The 22,563-nt window shown below is 48.1% G+C and overlaps 1 protein-coding gene across 1 annotated transcript in view; it reads right to left on the bottom strand.

Annotated features, from left to right (window-relative positions):
• LOC126530643 (uncharacterized) overlaps positions 1-22,563 on the bottom strand; it is an 86,330-nt gene that overhangs the window by 5,303 nt on the left and 58,464 nt on the right. Inside the window, exons 6-8 of the mRNA XM_050177907.3 lie at positions 14,727-15,002; positions 9,894-10,038; positions 8,115-8,384 (exon numbers count right to left, since the gene is read on the bottom strand). Coding sequence (XP_050033864.1) covers positions 8,115-8,384; positions 9,894-10,038; positions 14,727-15,002 — 691 coding nt within the window. The remainder of the gene's footprint in view (positions 1-8,114; positions 8,385-9,893; positions 10,039-14,726; positions 15,003-22,563) is intronic.

The raw sequence follows: 22,563 nt of genomic DNA, 5'->3' as shown, positions 1-22,563 counted from the left end.
TCTATTCGTTCCTGTAACTCCTCTGCTGTAACGCAATAAATTAAGGAAAAATAAAAAAAAATATTGGCTCAGTGAACATTGTAATTTTAGCTTACAAAGCGTGTTCTAGTTGATCAGCTTAGGCTAGTGATCATGCAATCAAATCACATTGATATTTATTTATTTATTTAGTTAGTTAGTTAGTTAGTAAGTTAGTTAGTTAGTTAGTTAGTTAGTAAGTTAGTTATGTAACTCAAAATACACCTGTTGCGGGATTTTACATCAGGAATGGTTAAACGTACATCAAAACAATTCATGCACCTCATACGTGACGAGTTTCGCAGCGTTCGCACGCATACATGGCGCCACTCATTTCGGAGGCAATGCGCGGGCTTCGCAGCGGTGCCGTCAGATGAAAAACCGTGTCTGTGTAGTGAAGCCCGACGGAGCAAATCGGCTACAGCACTCGGCTCCTGCGCACCGGCGCGCTGCCGGCACACACTCGGAAGCCACGCAAGTAACTTCGCGTGGACTTTGCGTTTGCAGCCTTAAATCGCGCAGTGTGTCAAAAAAAAAAAAAAACACACCGCAATAAGGAAGCCCCATTTTTGTAAACGGATTATAACTGACGTGTTTTGGCGGTAGAAATGCATTGCTTCGATGCTAATGACACTACAGTCGACAGGCATCTTGAGATGTATTCTGCGCGAATGCTTTTTTTGTTTATTTATGTTTCCTGCTGACGACGACGAAGTGTCTTTTGATACAGCGTTGTTCTTTCTAGCTCCGGTTTATTTCTGGGAAAACCTAAGTTCATCCGCTGGTCCTCGCTCCCTGCTCGGTCGTAATGGAAGTGGACGACCCCGCACGTCTGCCGGCGACGGCGGCGTCAGCGGCGGCCGCCTCCAGGAAGCGGATCGGTCAGCAGAGCGACACCGACAGCGAGGACACCTATGTCTACTCTCTCAGCAGTGAGGGCACTTCCGATGACGACTTCCAGCTTGTGCAGAGCCGCAGAGCGAAGAGAAGGGACACCAGGACTTCCTCATCGTCAAGCACGCAAACAGTGAGACAGACGCAGAGGCTGGACGCCAATACCATCATATTTGTGCCCCTGCTTCCCAACGTCAACATGAAGCTACTTATCAGGCAATCTGTGTCGATGTCACTGGAAGTCCTGGTGCCAAATGAAATATCGGACATTCGAGTGAACACCCGAAAAAATCTTCTGGCGGTTGATGCCCAGCATGCGGCTGCTTTGACCACTCTACGCAGCGTAACGGACCTCGATGGCATTCAGGTGCGCTCTTACATCCCTCTGGGATCTGACGTAGTCACCGGCGTTATCTACGACGTAGACGTCGCCATCCTTAATAACGACTTGCCGATTCTTATCAAGCCAGCCAATGATGAGGTCATCGCTGATGTTAAGCGGCTAGGCAGTTCACGCTGCGTGAAAATAGCATTCAAGGGTAAATATATAACCTCGCTTGTTAAGGTTGGACACTTCAGACATGCAGTGCGACCTTTCATTGCGAAACCTCTTCAGTGCCGCAAATGCATGAAACTGGGACACGTGAGCGGCGTCTGCGAGAATCAGGCAGCATGCCCCCGCTGCGGAGAGCCCCACGCTGCAGATAAATGTGGCGCAACTGTGGTGAAGTGTTCAAACTGCGGAGGATCACATGAAGCTTCATCGAAGAAATGCCCACATATTAAGAAGGAAATGGCCATCTTGAAAGAGATGGCGAGAGATCATTCATCTGATCGCGAAGCCGCCGAAAAAATCAGGAAGCGACGTTCACGTCGCCGGCGCTCCTCAAGAAAGGCTCCTCAAGGAAGGCGCATGCCACTTCCTACAACACCACCTCCTCCTCCACCGCCTAGGCCAGACAATGTGGAAAGGACCGCGAAGAACAAGTCCACTGAGAAGGCCACATCTGCCGAATCTTGGCCGGCTCTACCGAAACAACATTCACCAACAGAATCACAGCAAACTTTTGCTGGACAACCCTCGACGTCTACTGTCGGCGATGTGTGCGACCAAGACAGGCAGGTAGCTGATATGCTGCAATCGCTAATTACTACAATGCGCATTATACTGAACAAGCTGCAACCACCAGCAGCTTGAAGCGCTCTACAAATACTGGTTGCACTAAATCCAGTGCTTGGTAGCATCGTTTAAGCATCATGGCTCGACCAATAGTCCCCTTCCGCACTGAACATAAAAGTGCGTCGATCTTTCAATGGAATGCCAGGGGTCTAAGGACCCGTATATCAGACTTTCGCCAATTCATTTTCACAAATCGCTTCCCCATACTGGTTATTCGCGAACCAAATACATCAACTCCACTCAGACTGTCCGGTTATGAATCTTTCGTCTCGTCCACATGCGGTGCGAGCACGAAAGTGATCATCTACATCCGCACGGACTTAATATATGTCGCTAACGCGATAGAGCCCCATGACGACAACTAATATGTCTGCCTAAATGTCCAAAAGAAGAATGTGTCATTTACACTAATTGGAGCCTACATATCCTCAGCGGTTCACTTTGACGGCGAACGACTTAAAAAATATTACTAATGAACAATGGCCCCTGGGTTATCACAGGTGACTTCAACGCGCATCACCAGCTATAGGGAAGCACTAAAATTGGCTCCGACTAAAATTGCACTAAAATTGCTGCCGACCATGATTTGTGCTGTGTGAATGACGGCAGCCCTACATTTCTGCGAGGCACGACCTACAGTAGCTGCTTGGACTTGACTTTGGTGTCACGGCGCTTTGCCTCGAGCGTCCAATGGTTTACAGACATAGAAACACATGGAAGCGACCATATTCCAACATACATAAAGATTAGAGGACGCTCCTCTACTGTGTTGCGTACAGTTGATTGGACAAAATTTAAGAAGGATATGGATGACACATGTCGGGAAGGCCTCTCACACACTATCGAGGAAGCAATCGCAGAGGCATTGAAAACACCCATCTGCTCGCTTACAAGGTTAACAAGGCGAACAGACTTGGACATCGAACTGGAGAGGCTCCGTGCGGCACGCCGACAGGCGGAGAGGAGGTATCGGCGCACGAAGTCCGTCTTGGGTCTGGGGCTTCAGACGCATACAAAAGAAAGTCCAGCGTCACATGGATAAATTGGAAGATAAGCGATGGAAAACATGCTGTCAGTCGCTTGATTCCCGAAAATCGCTCTCGCACATATGGAGAACGGTTAGGGGTCTTCGCTCATCTCAGCATCAAAGGAAGCCCTTCGCTGCTCTGGCCCTCTACCAACTCCGCTCGGAACTTCAAGTGGCTGAAGAGTTATGTGCACGGGTTGCTGGGTCCGTGGCCATCATTACTGACGCAGCATTGAATGACATCCCTGAGGCACGTGTACCAGAAATGAACGTGCTATTTTCACTCGAAGAGCTCGACGCTGCGTTGGCGACCTGCAGGCGTTCTTCGTCACCAGGACCTGATGACATCACGTATGCTGCCCTATGCCACCTTGGACATGACGCACGTGATGAGCTTCTCAACTACTACAATGAGTCTTGGCAGAACGGCGCCGTTCCTAAACAATGGAAATCGAGCCGCTTGATCCCCATTCTGAAACCTGGAAAGTCACCGCTTGAGATCTCATCATATCGTCCGATTGCGCTTTCGAGCTGCGTCGGCAAAGTGATGGAAAGAATGATTCTTGCCCGGTTGGAATGGTACCTAGAACGATTCAACATCTATCCGAACGCCATGACAGGCTTTCGTCGAGGTCGCATGTCCATCGACAACGTCATTGACATCGTAACATGGGTCCAAAATCAACAAAGCCTCAAGCGCCTATCTGCGGCACTTTTTCTGGATATAAAAGGAGCATACGACAACGTCGCCAATGAGGCCATACTAAACTCACTTGAGGCTGTTGGAGTTGGTGGTCGGATGTATCAATGGATTCGGGACTATTTCACTGAAAGGCGTTTTTTCTTACAGACCGAAGACGGCCCAACTTCAGACCATTACATCTGCCGTGGTGTGCCACAGGGTGGAGTGTTGAGGCCTATTTTGTTCAACGTCGTCCTGGTAGGACTAGCGGATTACCTACCGCAGACAGTACATGTCTCAATATACGCCGACGACATTTGCATCTGGGCCTCAGCGGTGACTCGCCCTCAGTTAAGAGCCAGGCTTCAGCGGGTGGCAACCATGACGGCTTCTTATCTCCGAGAACAAGGCCTCAGTGTGTCTACTGAAATGTGCGCATTACTTGGTTTTACGCGGAAACAAATGTCATCATATCCTGTTACCATCAATGGTCAAGCTGTTCACTATGTTAAGACGCATCGCTTTCTGGGCGTCATCATTGACCGCAACCTCTCGTGGAGCCCTCACTGCGTCTATCTGAAGAAGAAGCTAGTCGCCATTGCTCAGGTCTTCAAATTTCTATGCGGGAAAAACTGGGGTACACCAGTCCATTCTATGTTGCAGCTGTACAGGGTTTTGTTTCTCGGACTCCTACGTTACAGCCTACCAGTGTTGTCAAATGCATGCAAGACGAACTTTCGCACCTTGGAGAGCATACAAGGTCAAGCCCTACGCACGTGTTTGGGGCTGCCTCGATGCACGTCAACAGCAGCAACAATTGCCATCGCAGGAGACCATACAATCCAGACACATGTAGCTGTCGACTCTCTTAGAGCGCACATTCGCCATCTGTCAAGGATCCCCGACCACCATTTCGCCTCCCTACCAGCCGAGAGACCTCAAGCGACCTTTTCACCAGATTAACGCTCATCAAGAGTACATACTAGCATCTTTTACACCGGCGGCGAAGCCTTCCTCCCCCCTGTCGTGCCTGCGACAGCCTCAAGTGAATTTTGCTATTCCTGGAATTACAAAAAAGTCCAATCATCCACCGCCGGCTCTGAAGCAACTTACACTCCTATTACTGCACCAGACGTATCATGACCGCATACATATATATACCGATGGTTCGACCTCACCTACCAGCTCCCAACTGCCGCATTCGTCGTTCCAGCCAAGAACGTTACAGTTAAATTCAAATTGTCGCACACGACTACATCTACATCGACAGAACTTGCAGCTCTCCATGCCGCTATGATGTACATCACCGAAGAGCCAACAGAAAAATGGGTCGTATTTTGTGACTCTAAGGCAGCCCTTCATAGCATCATATCCGCATTACGTCACAGAACTTACGAGCAAATGACATCTGAAATCAGGGAACTGCACCACCTTGCTCTGGAAAGAGGGTACCACATTATATTTCAGTGGATTCCTGATCACTGTGGCATCGTCGGCAACAACCTAGCTGACAAGGCTGCCCGGTGTGTCCACAAAGGTACCCAGACGCGTTCAATACCTTTGGCGAGGTCGGACGCTGCCAGGAAACTTCGCCTACTTGCGCGCAAGAAGTCCCAAGATCTCTGGATTTCAAGTGGCTTCAACTGCAGATTACGTAAACTGGACCCCACGCTACGGCTACAACTGCCATCTAGCCTTTCCCGCGGCGAAGCAACCTTGTTGTGTCGCTTGTGGTTGGGAGTGGCGTTCACGAACGCATACTCCTACCGTATGGAAATGGCCGAGAGCCCGATGTGTGACTCCTGTGGGTGCGAGGAGACCATCGAGCACCTATTGTGTACCTGCCCTCCCTACGATGCCCAACGCCTCTCTCTGCGGGCAACTTTACGCAGACTAGACTCGAGACCGTTCACCGAGTCAAAGATACTCGGACCGTGGCCACAACCGTCACTGGCTCGAAAAGCGATTCGTGCACTAGTGCGGTACTTGAAGTGCACGGGCTTAACAGACCGCTTATAGTTTCATTGTGTACGCTGTCCCTCCCACACGTACTCAGCACTTACTCTCTCCCTTTCTTCCTCTTTCTATTCCCCTTTCCCCCATCCCCAGTGTAGGGTAGCAAACCGGATGCTGTTCTGGTTGACCTCCCTGCCTTTCCCATCCTTGCTTTCTCTCTCTCTCTCTTATGTCTCCTCACAGGCAGCATTAGAACAGCTGCAGGAGTCTTTCATGATCTAATATTCTGTAATACGCAGTTTTCATATCCATTTAACATCCTCCTGCAACTTTTTTACACATAAGTCTCTCTGTCTACGGAATATGTAGGCTCGACTCCCACCGACAAGTCCTCTTTGAGACCACTTTCATTTACATTTATTACTATTCCTACACTTCAATTAAAGAAACACAGTAGAGGTGCCCTGCGCTTTCCTTCGATTTACGTGGCTGTGACTAACAAAAATCTTTTCCACCGGTTCCCCTTGTTTTCGTCCATAACACTTTACATTGTTGGCTCTGAAACATTCCCGTGGTCTTTGTCCTGGTCTGTTAAGCAGTCCTTGAAATGTGTATCAAACCAAAGGTGTATTTCTTCAAAATCCTTAATTGTAATATTACCTCTCTCGCAGCTGACTTGTCCGCCCACATAACGGAACCAGCTGCTTTCTAACAAGCGCTAATGCATTTCCACTTGACTCAGACCGCAACCACAATGTTCGTAGCGTGGCATTACTACCATGATAACTACAGTATTCACTGTAGTAATCCCGGTGGCGAGCCGTCGCTTGACCAGTGCATTGTCGAGAGGAGCTACGTGTAAACACGCGATGCTACATCGCAGGCTAGGTATCACGTGCGTTATCGCAACTTCGACAGCGCTGTCGGTGGGTTTATGAAAGAGGCAACACATCAAAAATCTTGAAAACATGCGCTGCATTCATGCCTTATCTCCTTGATATGCATCTAGTTATTTTATATTATCTTTGTGGACGTTTTCGATGTGTCTTCAGGCGGCTAGCCTACCGCCAGCGTGCAAGGTCAGCTAGTTGTATATATATATATATATATACATATATATATTATTGCTATAAGATCACATTGAAAGTGAACCCATCGCCTTGCCTCGTCTTTCCTTGTATTTTTGTTTTGCTATGCTATATTCAGCAACCGCAGTTTCATTAGGAATTTTTGCCATTGTAAGCTTCTACTTCGCTTTGCGTCAACGGCCAACCACGTGGTGCCGACGCCCGGAACGCAGACGCCAACCATCGTTGTGCGAGCGCAGTCGGCTGCTGTTTTCAAGCGGCGCTTTCTTCGCATAACTGCCCATTATTTTGCCACGCTGTCGCTACCACGGTGGTCGTCACCTTTGTCTGCTGTCTCAACTGAGTAGAAGCGGTCGCAGTCGAGTATACTATAAATTTATCTGGGTTTCGAGTGACTCTGCGCTGGACGCTTTGATAGCCTTCCTGGCTCTTCGCGATGGTAGCTGTCAGCCATATACGCCGATGCGTCCGCCGTCGCGTAATTTCGTGAAGGCGCTAGCCGTAGAGTTTCATACAACTACAAAGGGAACTGTGGCGCTAGTGTCTACACGAGCTGCAAGCAAGGTGGTTGAGCCAGCATGGCAATTACGGTTATGGTATATCAATCTGCCGTAACTTTGTCCTTCCCGCTTCAAACTATGGCTGCTGACAAACTTTTTTAATATTCTAGATTCCGGCGGCTTCGATGACGGGGCCTCCTATACCGAGTGTACTGCGGTACAGGAATGTAGTGACTTCGGCAGAGTCAGTTAGCAATCGCCGCTCAAAGCCATCCTGTTCCTACAAGGCTACGACAAGAATTTAAACTTTTTGCTTCCAAGCAAGACATTCTGACCATAAGAATGCAGATGCCATACGCGAAGATCCACTAAGCAGATGAGGAAGCACATGTGAATTTATTGGGAAAATGTCCACAAATATTACCCTTACAATAATTCTGCTTCATCGCGAATCATTAAAATTTCAGACATTGGGTGACTTCAGCTTGAAAATATCAATGGCCTTAATAAATCACTAGTTAGCGCTTTTGGGACTGCCGTGCACATTCAACACTCACAAAAACATTTCCGGTGTTATCGGCATCTTGCAAAGTTACTTATCTTCTCTAATTGCACTTGTCTGATGCAAGCATAAAAAAAAGGTAAATATACAGTTTTCGCTCCAATAATAGCTAGCCGATTTCGGCACTTGCAAACTTGACTTGATTGAGTGCTGTGAATATAATAGCTTTACGCTCTAAAGAGGTTTTAGTAAAAAAAAACGTCATACCTGCGATGGTTTTCTTGATTCTTTCGGCAAGGAGACGGAGTTTATTTTTGCCGCCCCGCCTCTTGACTATAACTGCGGCGGCGGGTGCCTCTCCATACTCGGCGTGTTCGAGTCCAACCACTGCAACTTCCGCGATGTCCTGCGAATATTCTCGCAGTAGTAGTTCCTCCAGCTCAGCAGGCACGACCTGGTTGTCCATGCACTTGATCATCTCCTTAATCCGCTGCACTAAGTAGAAACGCCCTTCTTCGTCGTAATAGCCGGCATCTCCTGAAGAGTGAGCAAAATCAGGAAGGTTATAAATATAGGCATGTCCCGCGTGGAGCCCTTACAGGGAGCTCAAATAAAAGGGGATAAAATTAAGATACAAGTAAGCTGAAGAAGGCATTTTAACAGCTTGAGAAACTACGCTTCAAAGGACTCGGCTAGGAATTTATTCAATTATCAAACACACAATTTCAAGCTGCGCGATAGCACAAGAAAAAAGATGAAAAAGAAGCTGATGTTATTGAAGATAGCAATAAAACCTAAAAATATCAACGCACTGTCAGCTAAATTGTGAGACGAGTGTCGGTTGAAATTCACCAACAAACGTAGGGGAGTGCGGATGATGCCGCCCGATCGGCCCACGATGGTGGCCATGTTATACCAACACCACTGTCACGAACAGACGCAGCCACAAGTCTTCGCTCCCTCGCGCGCAAGCTTACGCCGAATCTGTCGAGCACCAATGAATTCACGAACGCACGTCTCCACAGATTGGATCCACGTCTGCAACTCCGTCTATCAACAGGGTTACCACGAGCGGAAGCAACGCTTCTGTGCCGCCTGTGGCTCGGCGTGGCTTTCACGAACTCCTATTCATTCGGCATTGGAATGGCCACAAGGCCCTACTTGCGACACCTGTGGCTGCGAGGAGACAATTGAGCACCCCCTTTCTGACGGTCCCCGTTACTAAGTGCCAAGAAAAGTGCTCGTGAGAACGCTCGAAAAACTGGACAATCGTCCCTTTACAGCGAAAAAAGCTCTAGGACACTTGTCCAGACGGGCTTCAGCACTCAAGGCCTTAAGGGCTTTGCTAAAGTTTTTAAGGACAAGCAAATTGTGCGACCGTCTTTGAGTGTTGTAGTGTGTATAGTATTGCAGTACTGCGTGAATTTCCCGATTTCCGTTTTTCTCTTCTTCTTCTTCTTTCTCCTTTTATTCCCTTTACCCCTTTCCCCAGCACAGGGTAGCCAGCCGGTACTTACACTGGCTAACTTCCCTGTCTTGCCTTCTCTTTGTCTCCCCCCTCTCCTAGTGCAACTTCAAACTTATAATGGCAGTTTCTTTTGGGAGCCAGTGCAATGAGCTACGTCAATGTGTAGCAAGTAACTGTGTTACTGTAACTGATGGCAGAAGAAGGCATGAAACTGAGGGAGCGCGCGTCTCCAAACCGCCGCAAGTTGTTAGGCTTAGATAGACCTTTGTGTTGCTATAAACATAAGGTGGGTTCCTCTGCTAATACGCCTTGTGTTTCTTCCTCCCTGCAAGAGTCTTCGGCAACGACACGTTTCTCTGATTCGGTCGTTTGTGTCCAGCATGCTGCGCGCACTTGTGTTCACTCTTTTGTTGTTGTTAGAGCATAGCGGTAAAGGCGGCTTGTATGCACCAGGCGTGCGAGGCCATGACGAGTAAAGATTGACTGTAGCATAAGAAACCATCAAAACCATTATTTGGGGAATAAACTTCATTTTTAAGTTAACTCATTCAACTAGAAGCTGATGTTGGGCGACTCACCCGACTTGCACCAGCCTTCGCCCTCGAAGAACTCAGCGGTCTCCTTGGGCCGTTTGTAGTAGCCACGCATGACAGTCGGCATGCGGAAGCAAATCTCCCCTGTCTGGTTGGGACCGAGCTTCCGACGAGACACGATGTCCACTACCTGCGGAAGCGGGAAGCCGAAATACATGCGCGTGCTCCACAATACACAAAGGATGTTTCTACAACTTAAAAATTCGAGCTCCAGACTTCCAACAATTTTTAAGACTATGAGTCGTCATCATTAACTGGCCTTGTATTGTTAATACAAAATTTTAATGTGAGTGTAATGTAAATAAACTTTTAGGTAGCAGATACCAATAACATCGGCGGAAATTAGGAAATATAATTGCAAAGGAAATACACCAAAAGATTAATTTCTCTTTAGTAGATATTACAGTTTGCAATTCTGGAATTAAAACGTGAAATTTTTCGAGGCATGTTCGCATACTATATTCCGTGTTTGATAATATTCGTACTCTGACAACAGTATTTTGTCCCGCATTGCGCGAGGCAGGCTGTTCAGTAAAATATTAAATGGAATGCCACTACGTTTTCCTCAGTGCTCTGAGGTTGAATATCTCAAAATTGGCAAAATTCTCAGCGCATTACGTGTACCGTTCCCTTAACAAAGCAGGTTCATTGCCAAAACTGCAATTTTTCGTTAAGAAATGCAATGTGAGCGATTCCTGGGTGAAGTCAGATAGTATGATTTGTGCTCCACACAAACGATTGATAATCAAGATTACTCTACATAAAAAGAAAGTCGCAGTTTAGCCCGAATGCTCAAGCATCGATTGCGATAGGAAAATATCAGACAGATATACGATGTAAGGATAGTGCTATTATCAGCCGTACCAACTTGTAAACATTCGCTGGCTAACTAAATTAACAAGCATGGTGTCAGCGCGCACAGAAAACATGAACGCAACACTCTATGACCGCCGACACACGCTGTCAAAACCCTGGCGTCAGGAAACGCGGTAGCAGCAGAGAGCGAAGTGACCTTCATGCTGTATATTGCTTCAACGCAAACTCAGCGCCGAGAACACACAGCACGCACGAAGCTGCGAGCCTCTGACGCACCTGGACTCTACCCCCCTTGCAGATCGCTCTCAGGGTACGGCCGCGCGACAGCGTGAAGCCACCACGCGCGCAGTGGCCGCTGGAGTAGAACGCTGCCCCCCTCCTTGTCCTCTCCCTGGGGCCTCGCAACGTCGGATGCTTCTTGCGCGACGAGACAGGCGTGCATCGTCCCCGCTTTGCTCCCTTTTCGCTGGCGAGATTGAGCCGCGATCGCCGCCTCCCCTCGCACACTTTCACTCGCACATACAGCGTAGGGCGCGCGGCGACGGTGTTATAGCCCTTGGAATTTATACGGAACAGCACGGCGACGGCGACGCTGACGGTAGAAATGCGTCTGGACTGTTCATCTAATTGCTACTGCAATCATATTTACTCCGAAGTTGTTATTTGCGTAAAAGCCTTTCTTTCATTTCGACTCCTATTCCCGTCGGTAAATAATTACAACTTACCGTGTGTTCGCACATCAGTTGGTGTTACTCGTGTCACTGGGCTTGGTTCTTTACTTTTCAAAATCTTCATTATTGATTTGCCATAATCCGCTTTGTGAAAAATTTGGCTTTTCACAAAGTACTACGTAGTTTATCGCAGTATACGGACTGACTTTGACTGCGAGGCTCTACAACATGATTTGGAGGCCATGAAATCATGGTTTTTTTCTTCGTTATTGACACCTAGCCTCCCTAACACCATAGTCATGTACTTTTTAATTAGGCCTTTCTGGATTACTAACTCAATACATTTTTATGGCATAGTCAGTATATATACATATATGGCTTGCTTTCATAGTTTATGAAAAAGGCATTTGATTAAGTAGATATGCCAGCCGTCATGGAGGCAGTGCGTAATCTTGGAGCACGGGTTGAAAACGTGAATCGCATGCATAATATCTACAGAGATTTTACAGCCAACTTGCGTCTCCACAAGGAGAATATTACCTGTGATGAAAGGGGTCACACAAGAAGACACAATCTCTCCAACGTTATTCACTGCATGCTTATGAGTAACCAAGCTTATTAAACTGGCAAGGCTTAGGAAAGAATATCTCAAAAGCCTTCGGTTTGCAGATGACATTGCCCTTTTCAGTAACACTGGAAATGAATTGCAACAAATTATTGAAGATGTTAATCAAGAAAGTGCGACAGTAGGATTGAAGAACAATATGCAGTAGACAACGGTAATTAATGTTGAATACCCTGGGAAGGAAACCAAAATTCACGATTGCCATTTAGCATGTAATGACTCTGCATGAATGCGTTTGTCTAGGTAAAAAACTGACAGGGAACTCTGATAATGAGACTAAAATTTACAGAATAATAATGGGTTGGAAGACATACGCAAGGCATTGCCGTATCATCACTGGAAGCTTGCTAATGTCGTTGAAAAGAACTATGTACAATCATTGCGTTCTGCTAGTGGTAGCTATGGGGCCAAATATATGTAGGTTATCAAAGAAGCTCGAGAAAAAGTCAAAAATTGCGCAAGAAGCGATGGAACGGAAAATGTTAGGCGTAACATTAAGAGACAGAAAGCGAGCGAGGGGGTTGACAAAGCAAACGGCAATAGCCCATATTCTAGTTGACACTAGGAGCAAAAATGCAGCTACGCAGGCCACGTAGTGCGTAGGATAGATAACTGGTGCACCATAGGCCTTGCAAAATAGCTGCTAAGGGAAGGGAAGAGCAGTCAAACACGGCACAAAATTTGGTAGAGTGATGAAATTAGGTCTTTCATATATAGCGATTCCAAAGCAGCAGTTAAGAGCTTTGACAAAGGCTATGTATCTGGGACTGCGGCTAAAATTATCGACAAGGTCGAAACTATCAAAACCGAAATCCGATGGTTTCCTGCACATATGGGAGAAGTAGACGAGACTCGGCCCAACCTCAATGAGGTGACGAACGACCTGGCACGAGGACATGCTTGCCGTGCCGGTCAGAAGCGAACCGACGCCCACTACCATTCCGGGGAGCATAAACATCACTTACTAACTTACAACGACATCACTAAATATTACTACTTGGGGCGTAGGCAATTCCCACTGCTGCACGTGAAATTGAATAGGGCTCAGGCAGTCACGCTACGTTTACTGCAAACCGGAACGTACCCCACTCCGTATTTCATAAATAAAACTCACCCCGAAAGAGAAATTAGGAAAGAATGTAACGTGTGCGATGGCATCATTGACATCAGACGCATGCTGGCGGGCTGTCCCGCGACTCTCGCCGACCCCGAAGAAAAATGGCTTTACTGGCACAAGATGACATCAAGCTCTTCATATCAAGGTCAACTATGGGCTGTCCAGAGGGTCCACGATGACGCCATAAGACTCGACCTGGCGGTGCCGACGTGGACGCGGCCCGCCTCGGTCTGAAAAGACTGGGCTTCAGGACACTAATAAAGTTTTGTGAATGAATGAATGAAGGAAATTTAGTAATTTGGTGTCGCAAGTGGGAATCAGCTAGCGCAAGACAGGGATAATTGGAGGTCACTGGGGGAAGCCTTCGTTCATTATTACTGATGATTGATAATAAGCTGGTGATGATAATGATAACCCATTTAGTGTATCGCCACTTAAAGATACCACAAAACTCAGTCGAAGCCCGACTTACCACTTCTCACGCAGTTACCGCTAACTGTCATTTGTATTTTTATGTAAAAATTTACATTCTGTAATCTGTACGTGCAAAAACCACGACATGATTATGAGGGATGCCGTAGTGCGGACTCCAGAATTGTTTCGAGCACCCGGGGTTGTGTGAAGCACATCCAAGGAACGGTACACGGGGGGTTTTGCATCACGCCCCCACCGAAATGCGGCCGCCGCAGCCTAGATTTGATCCCACGCCTTTAGGCATAGCAGCACAGAGCCATAGCGACTACGCCGCCTCGCCGGTTACATCTGTATCTGTTAGCTGCAAAAAAAGGACGCTCAGGGTGGCTTGAAGACGTTCTGGGTTACCGGGATACGTCTCGTCAGTATAGCTAATTCTGCACTAGGAATCACTACGCATCGAATGAATATCACAAGTGTTGAAGAAGTTTTTTTCTTTCCTCCTTAAAGACAAAATAGAAATTGCGAAGAAAGCATCCCTATGAATTTGTTTTAGATTTCCAAGACAAGTTTTATCTCCTAAACACAGCGAGAGGGCATGTTTGATCTTAAAATGAATATTCTATACGCATTTCGTGTGATTATTATTATTATTATTGTTATTATTATTATTGTTATTATTATTATTATTATTATTATTATTATTATTCCCGTTGAAACGAAGCGAGGACGGATGGTCATCTAGCCTGCTTGATTTATTAAGGTTTGGCTACATTGATCTTTTGCTACCTGATCTCGATCTAAAGTTTAGTATTTGAAACTTCTATCACCAAAATTGTACTATTATCTACACTTGCAATGGCTCAGGTTTCATCAACCGCTTCCCTGCTTTTTCGCCCACCAATGCTTAATTCGTATCTCAATTGTCTTGATTGCTGACAATATGTTCGTTTCATCTTCTTTCTGATGCAACTATTCTGGAATGTGTACACTCCTTACACGTCTCTACGAATTCGCATGCAATGTACCAAGTCGTTTTCCGGCTTTTCTTGCAGAACCTACATGCCCCCTCCTGTGGCAGACATTTGCTCCTTAAAAGGTTTATGTGCTGGAACGCTGTCTGGCGATCGAAGGTAACCTCAAGCCAGACACCTAAATGATATGCGCGAGCACACCTTGATCTCAGCCATGCAGGCTGGATATCCGAGGTCCGTGCCCCTGGCGCCGCGCATGCCGGGCGAACAGATAAGGGCGCCACTTTCGGACATGCCGTACACGTTTACGAGGCACTCGAGGCTGCCGAACGCCTTCAAGGCAGAGTCGTACGTGGCCTGGGCCAGGTTGCCGCCACCAACGCACAGTCTACGAATGCTGGCCAGCTGCTTTCCCGTGCGAAGCATCTCTGTACACAGCACGTGCAGGAAAGACGTGAAGAAGAAGGCCGAGGTGACCTGCGCGGAAGAAGGCCACGAACTCGGGCATTAGGCCAGGTGCATCAGATCAGCAACAGGCGTTAACAGGGTGCCGCGCACATGGCTCATGCCAGAGCAAGAGACTCATTATTAAACAAAAATTTACTTAGATGAATTAAGGAAGTACAAAAACCATACAAAGACACAATCTACAGAAGGTTATACACAGCTACAACGGTACAGAAGAAGAGCTCTTTCGAGAGCTCCAAAAGATGTACGTTGGAGATGCGGATAGAGAACTACTTCCGGGTTACCTAGGTAACGAGAATCCTGATCTTGATACCCCTATTACGGAGGCAGAAGTCAGATATGAACTTACCAGGCTCAACTCGAAATCGGCACCAGGACCTGATGGGATAAGCAACAAAACACTCAGGAACCTCGACGATGTATCCATCCGAGCTCTCACGGACTACATGAATAACTGCTGGGAGCAAGGCAGCATTCCAAGTCAATGGAAATCAGCCAAAATCATTTTTATACCAAAGCCTGGAAAGAAACCACAACTGACGAACTTAAGGCCCATATCACTGACATCCTGCGGCGGTAAACTCATGGAACATGTGGTTCTCACACGTCTCACGAGATACATGGATGATGGAGGACTTTACCCACATACCATGGTTGGATTTCGACCAAAGTTATCGACGCTGAATATTATGCTCAAACTAAAACATCAGATCATAGATGCGGGTGAGAATAGTCTAGACACTAAGGCAATACTAGGTCTCGATCTAACTAAGGCCTTTGACACGTCACGCACAAGGCCATACTACAAAATCTCCAGAGCTGCATGTAGGACGTAAAACATACGCGTACATCAAAGACTTCTTGACAGATCGTACCGCAAAGATTTCAATTGGAGAATCCAAATCGGACGCACTCAAGCTAGGTAATAGGGGTACCCCGCAGGGTTCAGTCCTATCTCCCTTTCTATTCAACGTGGCAATGATCGGTCTTCCTGCGAGACTCGAAAAGATAGAAGGACTCGGACACAGCCTCTACGCGGACGACATCACCCTTTGGGTGGCGGGTGGAAGCGATGGGCATGTGGAAGACATCCTTCAAACAGCAGTAAACACGGTGGAAGACTACATCAAAGACAAGGGACTGAGATGCTCCTCGCAAAAATCAGAACTTCTGCTCTATAGGCCCACATGCCGGGGTCGAAAAAGCATTAGGGAAAGGCCGGGCATTGTGGTCACAGTAGAAGGCACCACGATACCGATAGTGGAGAGCCTGAGAATACTGGGACTCCGCATATCCGAAAACGGCAATAACGGAGAAACAATTAGACTACTTAACAATAGTGTTCAACAAACAATCAGACTAATAAGTCGGATATCCAACAGGCACTATGGCATGAAAGAGCACAATCTCATCCGATTAATAGAAACATTCGTAATCAGTCGTATTGTATATGTGGTTCCTTACCTCAAGCTCTACGCTGCGGAGAAAGCCAAGATAGACTGCATAATTAGAAGGGCGTATAAGCAAGCTTTGAGACTTCCGGCAAATACGTCAAACGAGAAGTTCTTGGCGCTCGGCGTGCACAACACATTAGACGAACTTATTGAGGCCCAGAGAGTAGCGCAGTACGAAAGGCTTACACAGAGTTTGACGGGGAGACACATCTTAGATGACATCAGAATAACCTACGAAGCACAGCACGGAGTGCGGAGAGACATCCCAAGGAAAATAAGGGCCCATCTATCAACACCCCCAATCTCCAGAAACATGCACCCGGAGTTTCACAAAGATTGAAGAAACGCACGAGCGAGAGCTATCCACAAAAGATTCCGTAGTGCCAGGGACGTGGTCTATGTGGACGCGGCGGAGTACGCAAATGGACAGAGTATGTCGATAGTTGCTACGAGTCTAGAGGGTGACTGCAGAGTTAGTGCGACGGTAAAAACATGGAAGGCAGAGGTGGCGGAGGAAGCTGCCTTAGCACTGGCAATAGCCTCCACGGTAGCTAACATCGTAGTAAGCGACTGCAAGGCAGCCGTCAAGAACTATGCAAAAGGAAGAATCTCGCCGGAAGCACTGAGAATTTTAAAGAACTTTCGTGAAGATCGCGACATTCACATCATATGGGCACCCGCACACTCATCCCTTCCCGGGAACGAAATAGCGCACAACCTGGCTCAAGAACTGACAGGCCGAGCAGGTGACACGCAACAAATACTGGGAACGGAGAGAGACCGGATGACCAGCTTTAACGAGATCGCCAAACACTATTGGGAAGGGCCCATTTCCCCCCGGCACACTCCTCGTTAAATAGACGGCAAGCGACGGCATGGCGCCTCTTACAAACAGATACATATCCGAACCCGGTGGCCTACCACCGCTACTACCCGGACCTTTACACGGATAGATGTAGATTCTGTGAAGAAAGGGCGGACCTACAACATATGGTTTGGGCTTGTCCTCGTACACCCATACAGAATAAAATAATTAAGACCAGAGAGCAGTGGGAGACCGCGTTGCTCAGCTGTGCACCGGAAGACCAACTCAAGGCGATCCAGCAGGCCGAAGATGCCACCAGGGCCCAAGGCCTCGAGGCCGTCATTTAGGTAGAGGCCTAGGTCTCAAATCTGCTGTGCACAAATAAAGTTTATTCCTCCTCCTCCTCCTTAGATGACAGCCATTGGGAGGATGTCATCACCTGTGATTATCCGCACATTGCTTGCAGCAAGTACATTATGCTGTCTAAAAGTATTTATTCCTTTTCCCTGTTGGGCTACGGATACCAAAATAAAAGTTAGAAAATACGGTGATCCCACGCACTGTGGAAGTCGATGTAAGCGAACCTTTCTATGCCATTTGCTTTCATTGACTGTAATTAGCGTAGATGCTGTGGGCGCACGTGTAATTTCTTGAACGTTGTGCCCAATGCCAGAGTGGTGAGTTGATGTTAAACGTTACTTTGTGTGCACCACTACCGTTTGTCTGCGTAGTACACAAAACACAGAAGGAGACGTGTTTGCTCGGGGCGTTGTTGTGCGCGATTGCTCATAATCTCTGAGAGGTTTCAGCACTAGCATTTCCTCAGATGTCACATCGAATCGTGGCAGAAGTGTTAACTGTAATTGAATTATGAGGTTGTCGGTGCCAAAACCACGATGGAATCAAGAGGCTCGTCATAGTGGGGACTCCGGAGTAATTTTGACATCTTGGTGTTATTTAACGGGCACCTAAATCTATGTGCACTAGCGTTTCTGGATTTCGCTCCCGTCGCAATGGGGCTGCCATGCCAGGTATGGACCCACGAACTCGAGGTACGACATCGCCATCAAGCTACCGCGGCAGGCCCAGTAGTGTTGACTAGACGCCAGACCGCTTGCGTAATGTCATCTAGACCCTATGGTGTTTTAATGCGGCTTTGCTTCTGCACGCCCTGCGTCAGTTGTCTGCTTGTCTAACTTGCATGGTGTTTATTTTTCAGAAATCGCAGAAGCATACCGTACGGTACCTTCATTTTTCCTGCAACCGCTGTTTCCTTGCGTTATCATGTCATCTTTTCCCTCTTACGCCATCTCCCTCTGCACGGAAACTGCAAGAGAAACAAGGCTGTTTTTCATTTTTTTCATGACTGCGTCGGTTCTACCCATTCTCGGCCTCCTCTTTACAGTTCTATCTAGGTCGCCTTTGGATTTGCACGTTAGTAGAAAGGCAAGCGTTGCAGTTTATGCAATACTTTTCAAGAAGGCCACGTATAATTACACCCACCAAGAGGCTACACTGGCAACACCCAGGGAGCTCCAAACGTCATTGGGCACACGCCACGCGATGGAAAGGTTCAAAAAAAGTTTATCGTGTCGACATCCCTCTCTTCCACGCTCCTTCAATGTGTATACACGCGCCCTTAACAACTCCCCGACGCGGTGTGCAAGAACTCAGCAGCAGCAGTTCAGAAGTCGAAGGAAAAGGGAAAGAAAACGTCGCTTTAAAAGTTCACTGAAGCAGATTACCTAGTTCGATCTCTTACAGGTGTAGAAATTGTGCTTCACAAAAGAAATTACAAGTTTCAGTGTGTCAGGCTCACAAATCAAGCTGGCCGAACTATCCGAATGATGTCTGCCACCTGAATTCCTAAATTTATGCGTGGATGTTTACTCCAAATTCTACCAAGCACGCTGTAAGAAAACTTCATATTGCATGAGACTCCTTTAGGGAAATTTTCTAACGGCTGTACTTTTCTAACTTATAAGCATTTAATGAATATATATATATATAGATATATATATAGATATATATATATATATATATATATATATATATATATATATATATATTGTTACGTGAAGCTGAAGCCGAATACTATTTACACTTTATTTACAGGTAAACTCACGGAGGCCAAAATGGCGACGCTATATCAAACCGGCACACACGTCGTCTTCGTCCTCCTCAGTGCAGCCACACTGTGGCGGCTGTTCCGTAGCATCACCCCCGGCTGTACCACACGCAATGACAGCAGTGATGCTACCACACGTAGCATCACTTGGCGTACCACACGGTAAGGGCCTGTGCAGCGCGACAGCAGCTTTTCGGAAAGGCTCACACGGCGAACGGGTGACCAGAGAAGCACCAGAGAACCCGGAGAAAAGTGCACGTTACGATGGTGGCAATCATAGAGGCATCTCTGATGCTCTTGTGAGGCCTCGAGACGGGTGCGGGCGAGATGGCGCGCGTGGTCGGCGTGTGCGATCGCGTCGCGGGCGTATTCAGTGGCGGAACGTGTGGCCGAGGGCAGCAAAGTGTCCAAGGGCAACACGGTTTCTCGGCCATATAGGAGATAGAACGGTGAATAACCGGCGGTGTCGTGACGCGATGAATTATACGCGAACGTCACATATGGTAAGTGAAGATCCCAGTCGTGGTGGTCGGTCGCAACGTACTTGGAAAGCATGTCGGTGATGGTTCGATTGAGGCGCTCCGTGAGGCCGTTGGTCTGGGGGTGGTAGGACGTGCTGAACTTGTGCTTCGTCGAGCAGGAGCGGAGTATGTCCTCGACGACTGCCGACAGAAAGCTGCGGCCACGGTCAGTGAGTAATTGGCGCGGAGCACCGTGCACTAAAATGATGTCATAGAGCAGAAAGTCAGCAACGTCAGTAGCGCAAATTGTCGGGAGGGCTCTGGTGATTGCGTACCGCGTAGCATAATCGGTAGCGACGGCGACCCATTTATTTCCGGAGCCCGGGAGAGGAAACGGTCCGAGCAGGTCTAGACCAACACGGAAAAAGGGTTCCCGTGGGATGTCGATCGGCTGGAGATATCCAGCTGGAGGTGTGGAGGGCTTCTTCCGGCGCTGACAGGGCTCACAAGCGGTAACGTAGCGCCGCACGGAGCGGGCGAGACCCGGCCAAAAGAATCGACGGCGTACACGGTCGTATGTGCGTGAGACGCCCAAGTGTCCAGCTAAGGGAGCATCGTGAAGTTGCTGGAGGACAGTCGAACGCAGATGCGATGGAATGACGAGCAGAAGGTCAAGGCCGTGTCGATCGAAATTGCGGCGGTATAATGCCCCCTCCTTAAGGAGAAACATCCGGAGAGAGGCGTCGCCAGGAGTTGACTCCAGGCGGTCGATGAGTGCTCGTAATGAAGGATCGCGCCGTTGCTCGTTGCCGATTTGAAGCAACTGGGACACAGAGAAAACGCAAGCGATGGCGTCCGCATCAGCCGGTTTGTCGACGGGGTAGCGGGACAAACAATCGGCATCCTGGTGCAAGCGTGGTGTATAAGACGGGAGTCTTATACACCACGGAGAAGGTATATACTTGCAGGCGTAACGCCCAGCGAGCGAGTCGTCCCGTGGGGTCCTTGAGCGAGGATAGCCAGCAGAGAGCGTGGTGATCAGTGATGACACAGAAGGGGCGTCCGTACAAGTATGGACGAAATTTCGCAACTTCCCACACAAGAGCAAGGCACTCGCGCTCTGTGATTGAATAATTGCGCTCGGCGGGTGATCGAAGTCGGCTGGCGTAGGCTATAACGCGATCTTGTCCACGCTGGCGCTGTGCGAACACTGCTCCTATGCCGTGACCACTGGCATCAGTTCGAACTTCCGTTGAGGCAGACGGGTCAAAGTGGGCCAAAATTGGAGGCGTGGTAAGGAGAGTAGTCAGCTGCGAGAAAGATGAGGCATGGTCAGGACCCCTAGAAAAAGGGGCGTCTTTCTTCAAGAGGTCGGTAAGGGGACGTGCGATGGTCGCAAAATCCTTCACAAAGCGTCGGAAATAAGAGCACAGCCCTACGAAACTACGAACGTCCTTGGTAGACTTCGGAACAGGAAAATTCGTAACGGCGCGAATTTTGTCCGGATCGGGTCGCACGCCTCTGGCGTCTACGAGGTGTCCAAGGACGGCGATTTGGCGGCGAGCGAAATGACATTTTGACGAGTTCAACTGGAGGCCGGCTCGGCGGAACACGTCAAGAATCGCTGAAAGATGGTCTAGATGCGTGTCGAATGTGGACGAATAAACTATAACGTCGTCCAGATAGCACAAACAGGTGGACCACTTGAACCCCTGAAGCAAAGAGACCATCATTCGTTCGAAGGTGGCGGGTGCGTTACAGGGACCGAAAGGCATTACCTTGAACTGATAAAGGCCTTCAGGGGTAACAAATGCAGTCTTCTCTCGGTCCATGTCATCGACTGATATCTGCCAGTAGCCGGACCCTAAGTCGATAGAAGAAAAATAGGTGGCACCGTACAGGCAGTCGAGAGCGTCATCAATACGTAGCAAAGGGTACACGTCCTTTCTTGTGATTTTGTTCAGGTGGCGATAATCTACACAAAAGCGCCACGTTCCGTCCTTCTTTTTGACATGTACGACGGGAGATGCCCAGGGACTACAGGAAGGCTCGATAAGGACCTTTGCAAGCATCTTTGTGACTTCCTGTTGGATAACAGCTCGTTCTGACGCAGAAACACGGCATGGACGTCGGTGAATAGGGTTCGCATCGCCAGTATTTATGCGATGGGTCACGACGGACGTTTGACCTAAGGGTCTGTTGTCAAAGTCAAAAATGTCGCGATAGCGTTCAAGAACGCGGCAAAGAGCTTCAGCTTGAGCAGGTGTAAGGTCAGAGGAGACCATCTTCTTAATGTCGACATCAGTACCGTGCGTTGACGTCACGGTATGGGCTGAGCTGTAACGATCTTCCACTGTGAATGGCTCGACCTCATCATCCTGCAAAGCGCGAATTATAGCCAAGGAGATCCCCTGAGGCAGAACTTGCGCGGTTAGCGCGAAATTGACAATTGGTAGGCAGGTGCGGTTGCCAGTAATTTTCAGCACAGTGTGCGGCACGGTAACACCATGTGTAAGCATAACGGCCGGAATTGGTGCGGCCACGGAATTGCCGTCAGGTACAGCTGGAGAGGACAACAAGTCGACGTGGGTCACAGAGTGAGATGGTAGGCGAATAAAATCTATGCAGCTCAGATGGCTTGGAGGCGGGTCCACAGGGTCGGCAAGGAGAGGCAAGTCAAGGCGAAGTGAGCCGGCAGAACAGTCAATGAGGGCAGAATGAT

Source organism: Dermacentor andersoni, chromosome 4 (assembly GCF_023375885.2).
Source record: "Dermacentor andersoni chromosome 4, qqDerAnde1_hic_scaffold, whole genome shotgun sequence".
Lineage (NCBI taxonomy): Eukaryota > Metazoa > Arthropoda > Arachnida > Ixodida > Ixodidae > Dermacentor > Dermacentor andersoni.
This window is presented reverse-complemented; position numbering and strand designations above follow the sequence as displayed.